We start from the raw sequence: 19,309 nt of genomic DNA on the forward strand, positions 1-19,309 counted from the left end.
GGGTGGTTGGATGTGGCAGGGGTCCCGGGGGGGGCAGTCAGGAAGGAGAGGTGGGGTTGGATGGGGTGGCAGTCGGGGGCAGGGGTTCTGGGGGCAGTCAGGGAGAAGGGGTGGTTGGAAGGGGCAGGGGTCCCGGGGGAGCAGTCAGGAAGGAGAGGAGGGGTTGGATGGGGCGGCGAGGGACAGTCGGGGTGGAGGTTCTGGGAGTGGTCAGGGGACAGGGAGTGGGGGTGGTAGTGGATGGGGCAGAGGTTCCGGGGCGGGGCGGTGGTGCCAGGCAACAGGAGAGGCTGGATGGGGCAGGAGTCCCGGAGGGAGCATTAGAGGGTGAGAAGTGGGGAAGTCGGATAGGGGGCAGAGGCCGGACCACGCCTGGCTGTTTGGGGAGGCATAGCCTCCCCTAACCCGCCCTCCATACAATTTCTGAAACCCAATGTGGCCCTCAGGCCAAAAAGTTTGCCTGCCCCTGCTCTATAGCTTTCCTTATAGATTTATAGGAGGATCAAACTCTGTAGAGCTGGCCAGCCTAAGTTTACAGTTAAGTTTATAATTTCCATACTTTTTAATGTTTAAATTATATAAACTAGATCTCAAACTTTTTCCAAGTGTGGAATACCTTTTAATTTTACCACACTTGGTAAAGCAATCCCCATCCTTTCATGTATTTATACCTGCTCCTGTATTTTCACTCCATGCATGCATGATGAAGAGGGTTCTAACCCACAAAAGCTTATGCTCAAATAAAAGCTTAGTCTCCAAGATAATCTATTAAAAAAAAAAATGACGAGGAGTCCTTGTGGCACCTTAGAGATTATGTCCTACCTTTCAGGATCTCATAACATCCCTGTGACAACTACAGACACTGTTTTTGTGGAAAACTGTTCATACATTTTCAATGTCTTAAATGTGAGATTCACAGAATTTTGAAAAATTCAGTCACTGTCTACTTCTGCTCTTCTTTTATCTCTTCCCCTCCCCCTCTGTTCTGTTTCTCTCTGTTGCCCAATGATTCTCTGAAGAAGCTCCTGTGTTGCCTGGTCTCCTCCACATTCACAGCTCGGGGTGCTGCCACACCTCCTGGCTTAAAGTGGTTTCCATCATATACAGGGTTTACAGTTTGGTTCAATGGCTCTCAGCACCCTGACTATAAAAGTTGTTCCAGCACCCCTGTGCATACTTGTTCAGTCCTCTCCCCTTGTACACCTTCTTTTTCTGTTCAGTTTCCTTCTCCCTTGGACTTAGTTCCTGCTGGGCTTGTTCTCTTCTCCCCTGGACATCCCTCTCACACTAGTGGCTGACAACTCAGGTCTCTGAAAGTAGCTTGTATTTCTTTTACTACTTCTGTGTAGAGCACTGGCCGCTAAGGGCAACAGATATGCTTCCAGCTCCTTGTTTCAAACTGCTTCTATGAGTCTGGGCTCTTGATTGAAAAGAATAGCCTGGAGGCTTGCAAAAGCAGTTGGAAACTAGAGGAGAGCCTGCACCTTGTGATTAATTAGCTAGCTTTCTGCAAACTACTTGCAAGTGCTTCATTGACCAATGCTTTGGGATCTGCTGACATAAGCAATTCTGACATTAGTCTTGAAACTCAGATAATGCAGTCAAACAAAAAATTTCTCTATTACCAGCATTCAAACAACCTCAACTCCAACTCTGGATTTGTGTTGCTATTTTAGGGTTTGATCCAACTTCCACTGAAGGCAATGGTAGTGTTCTAATTTTGTTGGGTCCTGGACTGCTTTTATGCCCTTTTTAACACAAGATGTGGGTAATATTTATTCTAGCATCATGTTTAATGGCTTGCTCTGACAGGAATGGTTTCTTTTTTAATGCAGTGGACAGATATTTTTCTGATTTGGGATATGTTTGGCCTATGTTCATATGGTAAATTTGTTTCATTAGGTGTATATAGAACTATTTTATCAGTAAAAGACTGATATTTGGATGTGCTTACATACCGTGGAGATGTGTGCTTTATCACAGTAGTTCTCAACTTGGGGTCTGCAGACTGTGTCTAAGGGGTCTGCGAAAGGTGGTCGTTACCATAGAATAGTGGTTTTCAACCTAAGATTTCCAAAGGGATGCCCACCTCCATTCAAAAATTTTTAGGGGTCCACAAACACAGGTGCTGGAACTAGGGGTGCTGCTGCACCCCCTGGCTTGAATTGGTTTCCATTATATACAGGACTTACAGTTCGATTCAATGTCTCACAGCACCCCCGACTATAAAAATTGTTCCAGTACCCTCTCTGCAAATGAAAAAAGGTTGAAAATCACTGATTATCAGACCTAAAAGACATCTTTTAGTTTATATTTACATTTATATTACATAGATGACACAAGTACTCTTGAAGTGTTAACATATCTTTGATTGTTGTGGATTGTGTAAGGTAGTATGGAAGACCAGGCATTTTACAACCATTGTATACAAGTAAGTTATTACAGTTTTTATGTACCATTCTAAGACAGAACTATGTGATGAATAGATAACGTTTATTTAGACTTCGTATTTCTTGTGAACGTTCTTTTACAAGGGCAGCGTTGAGCATATTTGGTTGCTCACTGGGATGTTTCTGTTTAATAGTCTATGTCCATTAACTAAATGTTAAGGTTGGTGTCAGCACTGTTTAAGTAATCTTTACCTTGTCATTTCCAAACTATATAGTTGAGATTTTTTTTAAAATAATGGGTTTAAAGTAGGGCTGCCAAGCAATTGTGATTAATCCCAATTAATTTTTTTAGTTTTATTTGCACTGTTAAACATTAATAGAATACCATGTATTTAAGTATTTTTGGATGTTCTGTACATTTTCAAATATATTGATTTCAATTACAACACAATACGAAGTATACAGTGCTCACTTTATATGATTTTTATTACAAATGTTTGCACTGTAAAAAGATAAAAGAAATAGCATTTCAGTTCACCTTTTACAAGTACTGTAGTGCAATATTTTTATCATGAAAGTTGAATTTACAAATGTAGAATTATTTTTTGTTTTTGATTTTACATAATTGCACTCAAAACAATATAAAACTTTAGAGCCTACAAGTCCACTCAGTCCTAGTTCTTGTTCCTCCTTTTAGAGGAGTTTTGGCTTATCAAAGGGGTAGGATATTTTTATCTCAGAATGTCAATATTTTGGAGATGGGAGTGGTGTGAGTTGTGCAGGAGAAGGGTGAATTCTTGATGCTGCTCCTCTTGGGTTGGGTTTCTGAGCTCACTAGGCTCACCTCCTGTCTGAAGAGGAAGAGAGTTTCATTTTAGAAATCCGCATTCAGTGTTCGGGGAGGACTGTGGATGGGGAGCGAGCAATGACTTGTGCAGGAGGAGGGTGAGGGAGGTGTCTTGCTTCTGGAAGGGTGGTTTCTGTGACTGGGCTCGCCAGGATTGCCTCCTTTTACTGAGCTAGGTGGGCTTAATTTGTAATGAAAGAGGTATTGGGGATCAAGCAATTAGGTGCCGGGGATCAAGGAGATATTTTACATTCATAGCTGATGCAGCTAGCTCAGAGGTGCCGTGGCTATGAACTTCTAAATTAAACACTGGTAGGTTTCCTTCAGCTAGGTGAGCCCTTGTTTGCAAGGGAGCATAGATTTTTACCTCAGGGACTTGGCATGTGGCAGGCGAGCCTGAGCTCGCTAGGCCCCTATTCTCTATGGGGTACCTCCCGGAGCGAGGGGTTGGCTGGGGGCAATGAGGCATGGTGCTGGAGGAGGGGCGGTCCCTGGAGTGAGAGGCTAGCTGGGGCAATGAGGCAATGGTGTGAGGGGAGTGGGGTGTGTTGGTCCCTGGAATGAGGGGCAGGCTAGGGGCATTGGAGCACGGCGGGATCAGGATCCCTACCTTTCCATCAGAGCCGGGATGGGAGCCACTTCCTCTTCTCTTTCCACCCTCCGGAGGCAGATTTGGTTACTGTGCCTGACCAGATACTGTCCAGTCCCTCTGCAGCCAATGCCTCGCTCAGAGGTATGCGATTAACGCGGTTTAAAAAAATTAATGCGTTAATTTTGTTTTCAGTTAATCGCAGGCTTTAACTGCGATTAATTGATAGCTCTAGTTTAAAGATGTCTTTTCTTGAATTACCCTTGACAATATTTGCATTACAGTAGCACTGGGTGTGCTAGGCACTGTTGAAACCTATAGAAAGAGACAATCCCTGTCCCTCCAAAATTAGTCTAAATAGATCATACAGACAAAGGGTAGGGTTAGGAAAAACAGAAAGACGCAGACGCGAAGTGACTTGCCAAAGGTCATGTAGCAAGTTCATGGTAGAGTAGGAAAAGAATCTAGGTCTCCTGACAAATTCCCTATTCATCATACCACTGCCTCTGAGTTTAACGTAACCTTAATATTCATATAATAAAGTTTTTTTTATTTAATTGCTAATTTTTAAATTAAATTTAGCACTCAATACCAAAACAATGTAAAACTTCAGTGCCTACAAGTCCACTCAGTCCTACTTCTTGTTCAGTCAATCGCTAAGACAAACAAGTCTGTTTACATTTACGGGAGATAATGCTGCCCTCTTCTTATTTACAGTGTGTCACCAGAAAATGAGAACAGGCGTTTGCATGGTTGTGGATGGCATTGCAAGGTATTTACATGCCAGATACGCTAAACATTCATATTCCCCTTCATGCTTCGGCCACCATTCCAGAGGACATGCTTCCATGCTGATAACACTCGTTTAAAAAAATCTGTTAATTAAATTTGTGACTGAACTCCTTCGGGGAGAACTGTACATCCTCTGCTCTGTTTTACCTGCATTCTGCCAAATATTTCATGTTATAGCAGTCTTGGATGATGACCCAGCACGTTTTGTTAATTTTAAGAACACTCCAGCGCAGATTTCACAAAATGCAAAGATGGTACCAATGTGATATTTCTAAAGATAGCTACAGCACTTGCCCAAGCTTTAAGAATCTGAAGTGCCTTGCAAAATCTGAGAGGGATGAGGTGTTGTGCATGCTTTCAGAAGTCTTAAAAGAGAAAAACTACAATGCAGAAACTACCGAACCACCAAAAAAGAAAATCAACCTTCTGCTGGTGTCATCTGACTCAGATAATGAAAATGAACAGGCGTCAGTCCACACTGTTTTGGATTGTTATCAAGTAGAAGCCATCATCAGCATGGATGCATGTCCACTGGAATGGTGGTTGAAACATGAAGGGACACATGAATCTTTAGCGCCTCTGGCACCTAAATATCTTGTGAAGCCGGCTACAACAGTGCCATTCGAACGCCTGTTCTCACTTTCAGTTGACATTGTAAACAAGAAGCGGGCAGCATTATCTCCTGCAAAGGTAAGCAAACTTGTTTGTCTGAGTGATTTGCTGAACAAGAAGTAGGACTGAGTGGATTTGCAAGCTCTAAAATTTTACCTTGTTTTATTTTTGAATGCATTTTTTACATAAGTCTACATTTGTAAGTTCAACTTTCATGATAAAGAGATTGCACTACAGTACTTGTATTAGATGATTTGAAAAATACTATTTGTTTTGTTTTTTACAGTGCAAATACTTGTACTCAAAAATAAAGTGAGCACTGTACATTTTGTATTTTCTGTAATGTAATTTAAATCAATATATCTGAAAATGTAGAAAATATCCAAAAATATTTAAACAAATGGTATTCTATTATTGTTTAAGAGTGCGATTAATCACGATTCATTTTTTTTAAATTGCGCAATCAATTGTGATTGATTTTTTTAATCACTTGACAGCCTGATAAAAACATACTGTATATTGACTCTGTCCCCTAAACAATTCTGATCTGGAAATCAGACTTGAATTTATTACAGAAAACTTCAGACCAGGAGTTCTTTAAACTTAAAAGTTATGGGGGATTGGGAAGGCAGGATAAGCCTTATATTGAATATTGGCGGCAACAACCTTAATGTCTGTGGAGCAGTCACCACTGCCTACATAATATATTTATGTGACACTGACAGCAAGATTGTGTGCTTTACATATTGCACCATATTCAGTGCTAAGCCTAGTCACAGCATCCCAGAAGGAATTGTGACTCAGAATCCCAGTTCCTCTCCTGCTCTTTTCCAGCTCAACGAGAGGAGAAATAACTTGGAATATCCCTTTTGAGGATACAGGTTACTTTCCTCACCTTTCGCCTGGCCAGGTCTATTGGCCAGCATGTGGGTGAAGAAGCAGTAGCTCTCTCTGGCTGCTGCTTCGGGGTGGGCAGATGTGTGTATCAGGTGATCTGTTCCTGAGGTGTGATAAGAGTAGGTCCTACCTGGCCTTGTGGAGGGAGGTCTTAATCTTCTGTGCAGCCACATGTAACCAGGCACACTCTTGTCCTGAATCATATGGGGGAGGAGAGCTGTAAATTAACCTGAAGCAAGTTGCAGTGAACTCAGGCTTCATTGATATATTTGTGTACAAATAATGAGTCAGTAAAGTGTGAAGTTCCCTTGGTCTTTTGCTCTTTGTCCACTTTAGCAAGATGCCCACTTTGAAAGGATTATAGAGTATATGCTGTGTGTGTATATAATATATATATATATATATATATAACATTAATAAGATGTTAAATATTTGATAAAATTCAAATATTCCAATTTTTGCCTCAATGTTTTAAATATTTAGCTTTAACTGAGACTTTTATATAATACTGATATACAGACTTTTATGATTAAATTAAAAAAACAAACTTTTTTTTATTTCAGATTCAACTCTGTATTATGACAGAGAACAGCAATAAGAGTATGCAATTTTCTGTTGAAGTGAAAAATTCCTTCAAGAGCCCATGATTTTTTCCACTACTCCTTTTACATATCAACTCCTTGATAGACATGGCTCACCACGCCAGACCTTCCAGATTAGTCAAAAAGGAAGAGTTAGGCAAAAGGAAAACTAGTGAAGGCAAAAAGAAATCTAGCCAAGTGAAAAAGAAAGCCAAGAAGAATTCCAAAAAGGCTGTGAGTTCTGGAAAATGCAAAAAGTCAATGCAAGAAAAAAATGATGTAAAGAAAAAGCAACAAGAAAAGAAACCACCTTTGAGTTCATCAGTTAGATTTCTCAGGAGTAGTGTAACTAGAGCTTTATCTGGAACATCTTGGGTAAATATGGAGAAAACAGATAATATTCTCTTTCATAACCAGGATTCTTTAAACTTCAGTGGCTTTACAATGTCTCTTCGTAGCAGATCATTCTCTCATAGACTGTCCCAAACTGCAGTAATTACCAAAAAAAAGAAAGTTACAGCACAGAAAAGATTAGAAAAAACGGACAAGTATGAACAAGAAACCCTTACTATATTGGAAGAAAAAAAAGTTGAAGCTGCTGAAAGGGTTTCAAAACAAGATTCAGCACAAAATGAATTAACCCCTCTCAACATTCTATGTGATACAGACATTGAGCCCTCCATTAAATATGATAGTCAAGATAAAAAGATAGGGAGACCTGAATCAAGTGTCTCCATTTCAAAGCGTCTACCAAGCATTTACAATCCAGAAGTATTAGAGGAGGAGTATGAGTGTGAAGAGCCGCCCTGTGGGTGGACATCAAGTAAGATCAATACAGGAAGCTCAGACGAAAGTTTTACTCAGAATTCTGAGCTTGTTCCGGCACCTTTCCATTCTGACTCTATAATCACCTCTGAATTAAACACAAAAAAACATTTAGAAGATTCAGGCTCATTTGCAGAATCCCATGTAAAGATTAACTTAGATTTGAAGCCTGCTGATAAAGAACCCGATTCAAATTCTGACTCTCTAGTTACCACTGAATCAAATTCAATCGTATATTTAGAAGATTTGGGCTCTTTTTTTGGATCGCACATAAAAACTGACTTGGATTTGGTGCCTGATAATAAAGAACCTGACTCAAATTCTGACTTGTGCTGTAAAAGAGATGATTCAGAATCTGACACAAAAAATGTAGTCACAGTTTGTGAACCAGTTAATCTTGCAGTGCAGCAGCCTGTTAAATACATTGGTAAAGAAACTTTATTTCTGGACTCAGGTTATGTCCCTATTTCATCATCAAACACAGAAAAAAGCATAGTAGCCTTAGTCTCTACAACAACTGCAGTCTTCAAAGAAAATACTGGACATTCCTCTGAACGCTCTATTTCAGGGTTGTCCTCAAACACAGGAAGCTCCGCTCTTACCTCTGACAGAGAGAGAAATGTACATTCACCAACTGATTCAAAACTGCGGTATAAGGATTCTTCATTACAATCAGGAAGTGTTGGAATAAACTTGAACTCAGTTCAGGACAGCAAAAGCAATAGCATCAGTTCTGCTGAGGCTTCAGAACCATCCTCCTTTACAAACCCAGTTTACAGTTACCCTCTCTCATATTCATCTTTGCTCCCTATGTTAGAAAAAAAGAAACGAAGACGGTGTGGGGTATGTGAACCTTGTCTGCGGAAAACTAATTGTGAGGAATGCAGCTGTTGCAGGAAACGCAAAACAAGTCACCGGATATGTAAAAAGAGAAAATGTGAAGAACTGAAAAAGCCACCACCACCAATAATGCTACCTTTTGAGGTAAGCAAGAAACAGAAACAATACACCTTCATAAGATTTGAGGTCCATTTGTAAATTCTTAAAAATATCAGTCATTCTGTAGATTTGGACAACATATTAGATAAAATTTAATCGTAACAGTTGAATATACTTCTCCAGTTATAAGCCTTGAAGATTAGAGTGAGCTAGTGTTTCTGTTGCTCATACCACATGCATTCATATAACTAGAGGTGGGCATAAGTTTTAGTCTGCTGCAAATCTGGTCACACTGGCCAATGTGGAAAAGTAGGCCCAGAGATAGAACTAATCAGGGGCTGGAGAGAGTAAAAAAGATTTAAGTGGAAGGTTTGAGGTGGGCAGGATCATCCCTCACCACATTGTGAAATACCAAGTGCAAATGCCTGGATTTTACAACAGGAGGTTGCTTGCTCTGTATGTGGAATTATAGAAAAACATTTTGGTAATAAAATACGAACAAAACTACAACAAAACCCCCTGGCTCCATATTCTATTCACATTCTCCCTCTAAATCTCTCCTCCTTTCTAATTGCCTGTCCCTTTGTTTCTTGCATCTCAGTCATTCCTGGTTACTCAGCCAGGTCACATACCTCATCCTGCCCATATATTCTTTATTTCCCCAATTTCCTCTCTGGTCCCTGTTCTGTTCCCTCTGTGCTCTTTCAGTCCCAGTGGTCTGTCTTCTTGCTCATCCCTCTCACAAGTTTCTGTTCTCCACTCCCAGAACATCCTGAAAGCCTTCTGCCATTTCTGGAGGCTCTCAATCTCTTTGTCTTTTCTCTTCATCCCCCTGTTCCATCCTCCCTCACAATTGAACCCCCTTAATCTATCCATCTTTCGTCCCCTGAACTTCCTCTCCTACCCTAGCCCCATGAATTATCTGTCCCTTATCAATCCTCTGACTCTAATACATGATCTCACTACTCCCACCTAGTCTCTCCAGTCATCTCTGGTCTAGTTGGTGTAAGTTAAAGCAGGCCTGAAGTTACTCTATTTGATTTGAAGATCAACAAATAACAAGCCAGTGAAGAGAATGGAGTATGGGGAAACTCCCTGCTTCCTACAGCAAAAGAGTAATGTAGCAGCAACATTATGCTCTTCCTTATTTTTAATGAGTATGGACTTAGGAAGACCTTAAAAGAGAGCATTGCAGGAGATGAGATAATAAGGTGATTAAGGCATGAAAAAGGATTTTGGCAGAGGCAGGGTCAAGGAAAGAATGAATTCCAGCTTTTCTGTCAATCTTTTTTTCCAGGCTAAACATGGTTTTCTTTTATTTTCTTCTTGCATAGTCTGACCTTCTCTTTGTATTCCTGCTTTGCTTCTTCACCTCCTTTTCTTTAAGTCCTCTCTTTGCCTTCTTAATTATATCCCCATTCCCTTTATGTTCCTCTGCTCCAGCAGTTTCATTTTCTGGTGTACTTTTAGAAAAAAAGGGGTATATTTTATACTGTGCATATCAAATTGTTTTAAAACTACAACCCAAAAGGCCTCCTTGCCTCTTCAAGTAAATGGCAAGAAATACTTTTGACCTTGTAAAGTTTCAGAAGACTGGGTTGAGCAAAATGTGTACTTCTGCCCTTTGGGAACATACCATTGGATAATTTCTTGTAAAATTATATTTGAATGAAATACAGAGACTCTTACTTTGAATATTTCTAAACAACAAATCCTGCTATAGAATACAAAATTGTTTGAGGAACTGAAAGAAATTGAACAGTATTTCTGAAATATAAATATATGTCAGGGTCTAGGAATGTAATGTAGAGGTGCTGAATCCTAAGGAGGGTGGTGGGGGAGGGGAAGCAGTATCTTGCAATGCTCAAAAGTTACTTTTCAGATAAGAAAAGGTGGTCTTGTGGCACCTTAGAGACTAACCAATTTATTTGAGCATGAGCTTTCGTGAGCTACAGCTCACTTCATCGGATGCATTCAGTGGAAAATACAGTGGGGAGATTTATACACACAGAGAACATGAAACAATGGGTGTTACCATACACACTGTAACGAGAGTGATCACTCACCTTACCTGGTCACTCTCGTTAGTGTATATGGTAACACCCATTGTTTCATGTTCTCTGTGTGTATAAATCTCCCCACTGTATTTTCCATTGAATGCATCCGATGAAGTGAGCTGTAGCTCACGAAAGCTCATGCTCAAATAAATTGGTTAGTCTCTAAGGTGCCACAAGACCTCCTTTTCTTTTTGCGGATACAGACTAATACGGCTGCTACTCTGAAACTTTTCAGGTAAGGTAGACATATTAGCTGCTCAGAAGGGAATCCCTGGCTGGCAAAGGGTTTAAGACTGCTCTGGGAGTAGGTTTTATTTTTCAAGTGGAAGGGAATTGGAAAATGCCTTAGGACTCTGTCCAGGATTATTTATTTATTTATTTTTTTAAAGAAGGGAATCAGGCTAGTTTCAGTAGATTTCTGGTTGCAAGGAGTCATAGTTCTGTCGCTCATATAGATAGAATGTTAGTATTTTCTTGAGGTGATTCACTGGAGAGTGGGGGGATAGCTGTTTTCATCCTTAAACTACATTTTATGCAAGATGTTTTCCCCTCAAAAGAAGGATTCTCCCTTCTAGTTTCAACTAGACAAAGTGCTAGAATTACATTCTACCAATCACAAAATGCACACTGAAATCCGTGAAAGCCTGCATGTGGAATTACTTCAGGATATGCCTTTAAGATACAAAGCATGTCCTTGCTTAGTGCAAAGGAATGATGACTTTTAAGATCATATATGGATTTACCTTTAGAGACAACAAGACCCAGCTGGTAGAGTCCATGCCTGAAGTCTAAAATCTGAGTGCTGTTATGCATGCACAATCAACCTAGAGAGAATAATTTTCACATTTGGAGCCAATATTAGTTACTATTCTGTTACTTTAATTAATTTGCACATAATCGAGATATAAGATTTTAAAACTATATTGGGCAGGCATACATCTCTTTGAAATAACATCCACATAAACTTTCAGGAATATCTTACCTTGAAGGATGTAATAGATTATGCAGGGACATGACATCATGAAAATCTGGTTAAAGCATTGTGGGCTCTAGTTCATAGATTCTATGGGTAGCACAACTGTTTTTTATGTAATACACCTCATTCTGATGGATTAATGACATTTTGTTATGAGTTGGTAGTACAAAGGAAAGAATCTCAAATATATAGGCTAAAAGGTATATAATTTTTTAATATTTAACAAATACTGCGCTAAGCTTTTAAAAATACAATAAAGGTTTTATATTTAACAGATCTCACAATAAATGTTACAGAAATACTTTATTATTAATCAGTATTATTATGAATACTAACCTTTTTAAATTTTGTCTTATTTTCATTCCAATACAAATTGCATGCAATATAGATATTTTGGGTTATTTCACAGCTGTCCTCTAACAAAACAGGTTATTTGCTTTCATTCAGTAGTTTGTTGTGTTGCTGTTGAGTCTCAATGTATGTCTGTGTTGTTTGGAAATGTTGTAGGTTCTACTAAGCAACATTCAGCAGTGCTGTAAATGGTGGTATAAGTTGCAGATCAGGCTCAAGTGGCAGGGCGACAAAGTTGTGTAACTTGCTTTGATTTGGCATTCAGTGTACATGCAAAATAATTATAGTTTACACTAGTTTAGTATTCTATGTGGTATTGAGTGTTGAAGATGAGGGGGTATTCATTAAAGAGAAGCTGTGAACTTGGTATCTAATCATTTTCAAAGAATGATTTAAAAATAGTTCGAACATTGTAACTGCCTCTAAGCCTCTGTGCCATTTTTTTCAATTACAATTTGTTTATGTTAACAACAGGTAAGAAATGTTTTTTATATTAAAGATCCACACAAACAACAGGGGAAAGTGAAACCCAAAACTAATTATATACCAAGAACTCCCAAATGTACATAGCTAACAAATTAGGGGAAAATAGTATATTTCTCTTTTTTTTTTTTTCTGCCAGCCCGAATAATCTTACATGTTACTTCTAATAATAGGGGGTAACTTTTTTTAACTGATGGGGATGGTCCTGCTTAACCTTACACCTTTATCAGCTCTATTTCTTGCTGCACATACAAATCAATGCGATTGCCTGAATTAAAGAAGTGAAAAACACTTGGCTCTAAACAAATGAAAATATGTTTTTGTGGGACCATAAAATCTTAGGTAACTGAGGGTATTAGACAGAATTAAACCACTGCATCTGTATGTCTTTATAATTTTTAATATGGTTTACCAGGTGTATTATAACATAACATTACACTTGACGACTACCTTATGTCACCCTGTCCTATCAAAACAAATTAGGGTTTAAGTAGCTAATATTATGCAATAAACAAATGGCAACACTACGTCTAATTTAACTGATACATTTCAAAATGGATTGTGGGTGCACATCTCCATGTTTACACCTGTAGCGCCCTCATTTACACCCACAATCAAGTAGCTAGACATGCATATATTTGAATTTGTATGTGTTGTTCAACTGTAGCTGCAAAATGCAGGCAGTTCTCTGCTACAACTGCTACTGGATGTAAATTTCCCTTTATTTCCAGAGGCAGTGCACAAATGTACAGCCAGTTTTCTGCCTGAGAGACATTTATTGAAAATTCTTTAGTGAAGTTTTAAGTAAACAATAAATTGTAATGATCAAACTCGGCCTGATGAGATCCAGTCTGTTCCGGAGCCCCCTGCCATCAATCACAGTCTTTTCTAGAAGTCAGTGGGTTTTTGGGATCTAGGCCCTAGTTTATGTGCAATAAATGATTCCCTTTTTTAAAAGAAAAAAAATAGATTTCTGTTAAATCTAGTGAGAGAGGTCTGCAAATTTCTGTCGCTGGGACCCACGTGGAAAGTAGTTTCCTAGAGTACTTAATCCAGTTCTTCCCCTATACTATCCAGGGAAGGTTTTCGGTCATTAGGTCATGTATTAAAAGCAAAGTGGAAGTAGAGGAGCTAGTGAATACAAGCTGATGTGCGTCGAGAGGGGGGCTGCCTGGGGCCCAAGCGGCCTGAGAGCTGCTCTTTTGGGGCTCCTGACAGACTCCCTGAACAATAAAACCTCAGCAACGCGTGTTGAGCACGAGGGCAGGAGCCAGGACGGGGCGGGGGTGCTAGCAAGGGAGGGCGCGTCCCCTTGGGCCCCCGGCAGCAGCAGGCACGGACTGACAGCCCTCGAAGAGTGGTGGGCAGCGCGCCTGCTGCACCGAGGGGGGCTTGTCCAGCCTGGGACCGTGTCCTCGCCTCACCTCCGCCTCCTTTCAATGTCGCTAATATGTAGCCTTGCCTTATAAAGTCAAACTGCGCCGTACCTTGCCCGGGGGAGGGGGTGCGCCCAGCGGAGCCCGCGGCCGGCGCCCCGGCGGCAGGAGCGGGGCCAAGCCGGCGCCCGGCTCCCCTCACGCCGACCCAGGCTTGTCGCCTCGTCCCCACACGCGAGCCGGGCCAGGCTGCTGGCCGCGGGGAGACCGGCCCGGCCGCGGCGCTGCGCTGCGTTGGGGAAGCGAGCTCAGCCTCTCCAGTGCGCGCCGCGCTGGGCCGGATCCGCCGCCGCGAATCCATGTCGCAGCTTGTGCCTGCCCCGTGTCCTCTGCTCAGAGCAAAGCCCACATAGGAGACCCTTTGTTTAGGAAGGGCTAGGCAGGGAAGATCAGTTTGGAGCGGCTGGCCTCGCCTTGCCATTGGCTGGGCCCTTTCTGGAGCTCTTTTTGCGAGAGGCATGCCCAGCACGTCCCCAGCGTTGGCAGGCAGGGGCTGCTGCTTTTAAACACCATGATAATAATACCCAAAAAGCAGCCTCAAGAAGTGCTACACTGTAGAGGGTTCCTCTGCAGAAGGAAGCAAGATGGCCACCTCGTGGGTTTTTGCTGTGAAGAATGCAGAGCCTAATTAAGGCAGACTTTCAGGGGGGAAAAGGGTCTTTCCCTGCTACGTTTTTATAGCACAGCTTTTTGTTTTGGTTGCAGTGACTTTACAGTGTAAAGTCTCCATCAGTTCAAATGCTGCATATAAAGCATTATGGGTATTTACAGTATTACAGTTTTCTAATAAAATTGGGGATTTAATTTTTTAAGTTAAACTTTATTCTGCAATTTGATATTTTTTTAGGTGCTAACTGAAAACAAAAGGCCTCAGAGGAGAAAGCAAAGAGTTTTAAAGGTAACCAATCATTGCTTTAATAATACTTCCCTCCTCTCCCCCCTTCCCATTTTAAACCGTATTTTATTGTCACTTGGACTAGGAAGTCAAAGGGTTAACTGCTGGAAATCAGCTCTTTCCAGATTTTCAGAGGATTAGCTCATTTTAAAAGCATAGAAGGTTTTCTTTTCTGTCTATATATTATGTACATATTTGAATCTTTTTGCACAAGTCTGTAGGATACAAAGCTTACTTTCTTCCAATGTGTTGAAGATTAATTCAAATTTAATTTAGTCATAGCTTAATATTTATATATTGAGAGTAAAAGTTTAGTGATTTTTTTCAGAATATAGGTTTGATGGGATCTGAAATTTAAATACTTGAAGTCAGAACTATATCATTACTAAAAAGTTATATATAGAAATATTTATGCAGAAATTCTTTTCTTATTTTAAAACTACAAAATAGTTAAAAAGGATAGTAAGAACTTGTGTACAGTAAATGAAAGGACCTTACATAAACATGCTATTTATTTTTTATCCTACAAAGTGCACTTAAGTGTGAGAATGTTATTATTTATTTAAACATTGTTTCACCAGACATATATTTTTGCAAAAGCTTTGGCACATGAGGAATTTGGTAAAAGTACAATACAATAAAATGTAATTTTATAAATTTGGACGTTTTAAAAGGAAAATTTCACCTATTTCACTTGATGCATGATAAATGGTTCACAAGAAACTACACTTGTATAAAGGAATTATAACTTATTCAGTAATATAAAATTAAATAAAATGCTCAGATTAAGGAAAGAACAGAGTTTTTGAATTTTATTTGACTTGCAAATGTGTCTAACCTCAGGGGTCTGTTTTAATGTGGAAGCAGTTGAATGTGCATTTTAAAACACCTCCTGCATCTTTTATAATAGTAATTGTGGTAGTACAATAGCAGTAAAAGCTCCACCTTCCATTCACTAAATGAATTAATCAATTATAGAACTAACATGTTTCATTAAATCATAATCATGTGTTAATTTTTCATTTTAATAATTGCTTTTTGTAGAGATATTCAGAATTATAACTTGATTTCATTGTAGAAAATACGTGGTGAAAAATGTTTGGTTGTAGTGTGAATTTTTTTCCTCTGTTGGTGACAATGATGTCTTTACATGAATTAATTTTTATTCAATTCTATAATACTTAGTTGACATGACAAGTTACAGCAATGTTGTCAAAGTGCAAAAAGAACAGAAGTCTGGTCTCTGTCACAGGCAGATACATTGTATTGAATATCTGCCCAGGGTAGGGCTTCACAGTATGTTTTAAGATTTTATCTCATGTTCATTTGTCATTGTCTGTTTCTGATTTGGTGGCAGGTTGCTATAGAGCATGATGGCCCTTTTCTTTCTTACAGATTTATGCACAGTTTTTGATCCTTGATTTTTAATGGAAAATCTTATTGATAATTTGAGGAAATATTTTCATGCATACTATCATATGTTGAGCTTTGGATTGGAAAGTGCATTTCTGCTTTGATCTCTCCTCTGTTGAAGTGGTTGTACAGTTATTTCTCTCTGGTTTTATACTGTACTTTGTGTCTTCTAGTTTTCACTCCTAGTGCATGGTTACTGAATCTGTATTTGGTAAGATTTGTTATTGGTTTATGTCAAGTAGTGTGTTTCTGGATGTGTTTGTCATTCTTCTAAAAGTACTGGATATTGTTCTTCACTATATGTAATACAAAACTAGACTCCCTTTATATCAGCTGCAATAAACTTTCCAAAATGAAATATACATCATGTACAGTCTGATACCTGATACTCTGGTGTAGTAGTTTTTTCTGCCCCTCCTTTTTCAGTTGATGGCATTTGAAATGCCATAATAAACATTTCTGCAGTAACATGTATTGAATTATAACACCAAGCTTTTATTTAATGATTAATGGAAGATGTATGAATCCAGAAAGTGACACTTAAAATTAAATAATAATCTACTAGAAGTTTAAGGAGTTTCCTTGCAATGTGATTTTGACTGTAATAGTAATGTAAACTTTGTTTAAAGGAGAATTTGTAGCTTTCTTTGTTCTAAGGAAGAATATGATAGTTTGTGTTTCTAGTTTTTCTTAGGGTATGTCTACATTGCCCACATTACAGCATGACTGTGGCAGCGCTGTGACATGTGGGCAATGTAGACACGCTTTATTGCCGGGGGAGAGCTCTCCCAGCAAATTTTTTTTAAAAACACCCCGAAAGAGGGGTGGTTACTTTATCGCTGGGAGTGCGGCTCCCGGCGATAAAGCCCTGTCTATACTGGCGCTTTTCAGCGCTAAAACTTTTGTCTCTCAGGGGTGTGTTTTTTCACACCCCTGAACCACTAAAGTTTTAATGCTGAAAGTGGCAGTGTAGACACAGCCTTAGATATTAATGAAATGTAGTGCTTGTAAATATAATTACATGTATGTTTAAGGAAAATATGGATTAATCAATTAAATGTGTCTTTCAGATTAGAGTTGTTAGGACTCCCACTTTTCTTAATAACAGTACCCTACCCTATCTGGTAGAAAATAAATGTCTCAAAATAGGGACATATTTGCTTGCTGGAAATAGTTTGCACTGCTATAAGCATTAATCTCACATATGGGATATAATGTTACACTACTGTAGATTTTGTTTACTTCGATGAATTTACTATTTTTGTACCTTATTGCTACCATTTTGTTATCATATAAAGTCACTTCAAAATTAATTTTTCTGACACTAACATTCTGTTATTTTTTTCATAATTGTACAGATGTGTGAATAAAAATCTAAATGATCTGACTGTAAATTCTAGGAAACAAACACTCACTGAAGGCAAAAGTAATGTGTGTTTGTGGGAATAGCTGTTTAAAACCAAAGAGAGAATATTTACAATTTCAGTTGCAAACATTGCATGATGTCTTCCGACTGAAGCAAATACCTTTTTGTTATTAAATACCTTATGCATTTTGTTTCTGGTACATAAATGGAAGACATATGCAAGAGGACCTCTAACTTACTGAGGTGCCTGGTACCTGTTGATGCACTCATTTACACTTTCAACAAACAGAAGGGTGAGAGAGTGTGTTTTTTTCTTTTACCTATTTAATGGTATTTCTCCCACACTTTGTGTATAATGCACCTTGTTTCACAGTGAGGAAATGTTTACAATCACGCTTTAGTAAAATGAAAGCACAGATCAAAAGAAACAAACATTGAATATGGCATCATATTGTTAGAGAGAACTGCTATTATCAATACAGATAGAAGTGGAACAGTGAGGAACCCATGCACAGAACAGCAGCTGATGAAGAAGTACAATCCATGGTCTTGTCACTAGGTTCTACAATGCCAATGTTACCTTTTGAATGGCCGCAGAAATTTTCTACATTTATCGAGATAATAAAGGAAGAGCCTATGAGAGGGATCCAGAATTCATACAAGAGTCAACAATAATATAAATGCTGCTAAGTGAGTATTACAACTGCATGAATGTACTTTGTGATTTGGGTTTGTTCACATGTTTGTTTATAAACACCCTAAATATATTCCATGTGTGCCAGAAAAGGGAGAACCAGTGATTGCTGAATTCTGTAAAATCAGTTCAATCTAAGCTAAACAAAAAGCAAGCAATGATTAAATACTTAGTACTTTTGGTTTATTTGTTTATAATACTATAAATGTCACATTTCAATGAATGATGCAAATATGTATTTTAACACACTTGTACAAAATGGCTCATTCCTTCCCTATGCATGCATAAGTCTCTGTGTGTCTGCATAGGACCTGTTTTCAAATATGAAGATGACAAGGTTTCTATTAGCCTTGGTCACAGTGCAATTTTAGCTATGTTGCTTTAAGAAAACCCACTTGATACACATTTCTGAGATATAAATGTTAACAGAAGACAAGAAAAGCAGCTGCTAATGAATGTGATCATGCTTTTAGTGATCTTGGATTGAACTAGTCTTAAGCCATTTATTCCAACTTGTGATATATGATATGTTTTTAATGAAGAACGACTGCCAGAATACAGAGCTGAAAGTAATTCATTTTTATTACTTTTTTTTTAAGATATCAACAACTTGATGGATGGAGCCCCACTGTAATGGAATCTTACAGAGGAGGAAGATAGAACGATGCTACACAGTTAGATATAATACTCTCCTGAAAATTACTATCTCACATTTTGTGTTTTTAAAGGGACACTCTCAACTTAAAATCTAGCCAACTAAAAAATATTAGTGAAATTTTCAGCTACTTCTGTCTTTAGATCTCTCAGCCAGTTTTTGTGGCTTCTAAAAAAGTAGTTTTGCTCTGTTTGTATTGTGTGAATGGCACACAAATAAAAGAGAAAAACAATTGAGTATGTAATGCGAAGGAGCAAAACTAACAATATACAAAGTGTTTTAAAATGCACACATTAAAGAAATGGGGAGGGGGAAATTCTTCCTCTAAGATCTTCCATTTATAGTAAACTAGTTGTTGTTTGTAACAATAATAGGTAAATTTTCAGACAGCATGTTATTTTTAAGATGATGGTGTTCTATTATTTTATGGGTTAATTTTTTCCCTCCCTTTACGCTGGTGCTACTCAGTTGAACCCAGTGGGATTGTACTGGTTTAACTGAGGCCGTGATC

The 19,309-nt window shown here is 38.8% G+C and overlaps 1 protein-coding gene across 5 annotated transcripts in view; it reads left to right on the forward strand.

Annotated features, from left to right (window-relative positions):
• Nucleotides 1-19,309, forward strand: part of TET1 (tet methylcytosine dioxygenase 1) — a 132,145-nt gene that overhangs the window by 11,006 nt on the left and 101,830 nt on the right. For 3 of the 5 annotated variants that reach the window (XM_073353481.1, XM_073353484.1, XM_073353483.1), the window contains 2 exons: nucleotides 6,691-8,517; nucleotides 14,623-14,673. In XM_073353481.1, the coding sequence (XP_073209582.1) occupies nucleotides 6,817-8,517; nucleotides 14,623-14,673 (1,752 nt within the window). In that variant the 5' untranslated portion in view covers nucleotides 6,691-6,816. Of the gene's footprint in view, nucleotides 1-6,690; nucleotides 8,518-14,421; nucleotides 14,537-14,622; nucleotides 14,674-19,309 lie in introns of those variants that run through there. The other 2 variants (XM_073353487.1, XM_073353482.1) reach the window with 2 other exon arrangements.

Source organism: Lepidochelys kempii, chromosome 7, assembly GCF_965140265.1.
Source record: "Lepidochelys kempii isolate rLepKem1 chromosome 7, rLepKem1.hap2, whole genome shotgun sequence".
Classification (NCBI taxonomy): domain Eukaryota; kingdom Metazoa; phylum Chordata; order Testudines; family Cheloniidae; genus Lepidochelys; species Lepidochelys kempii.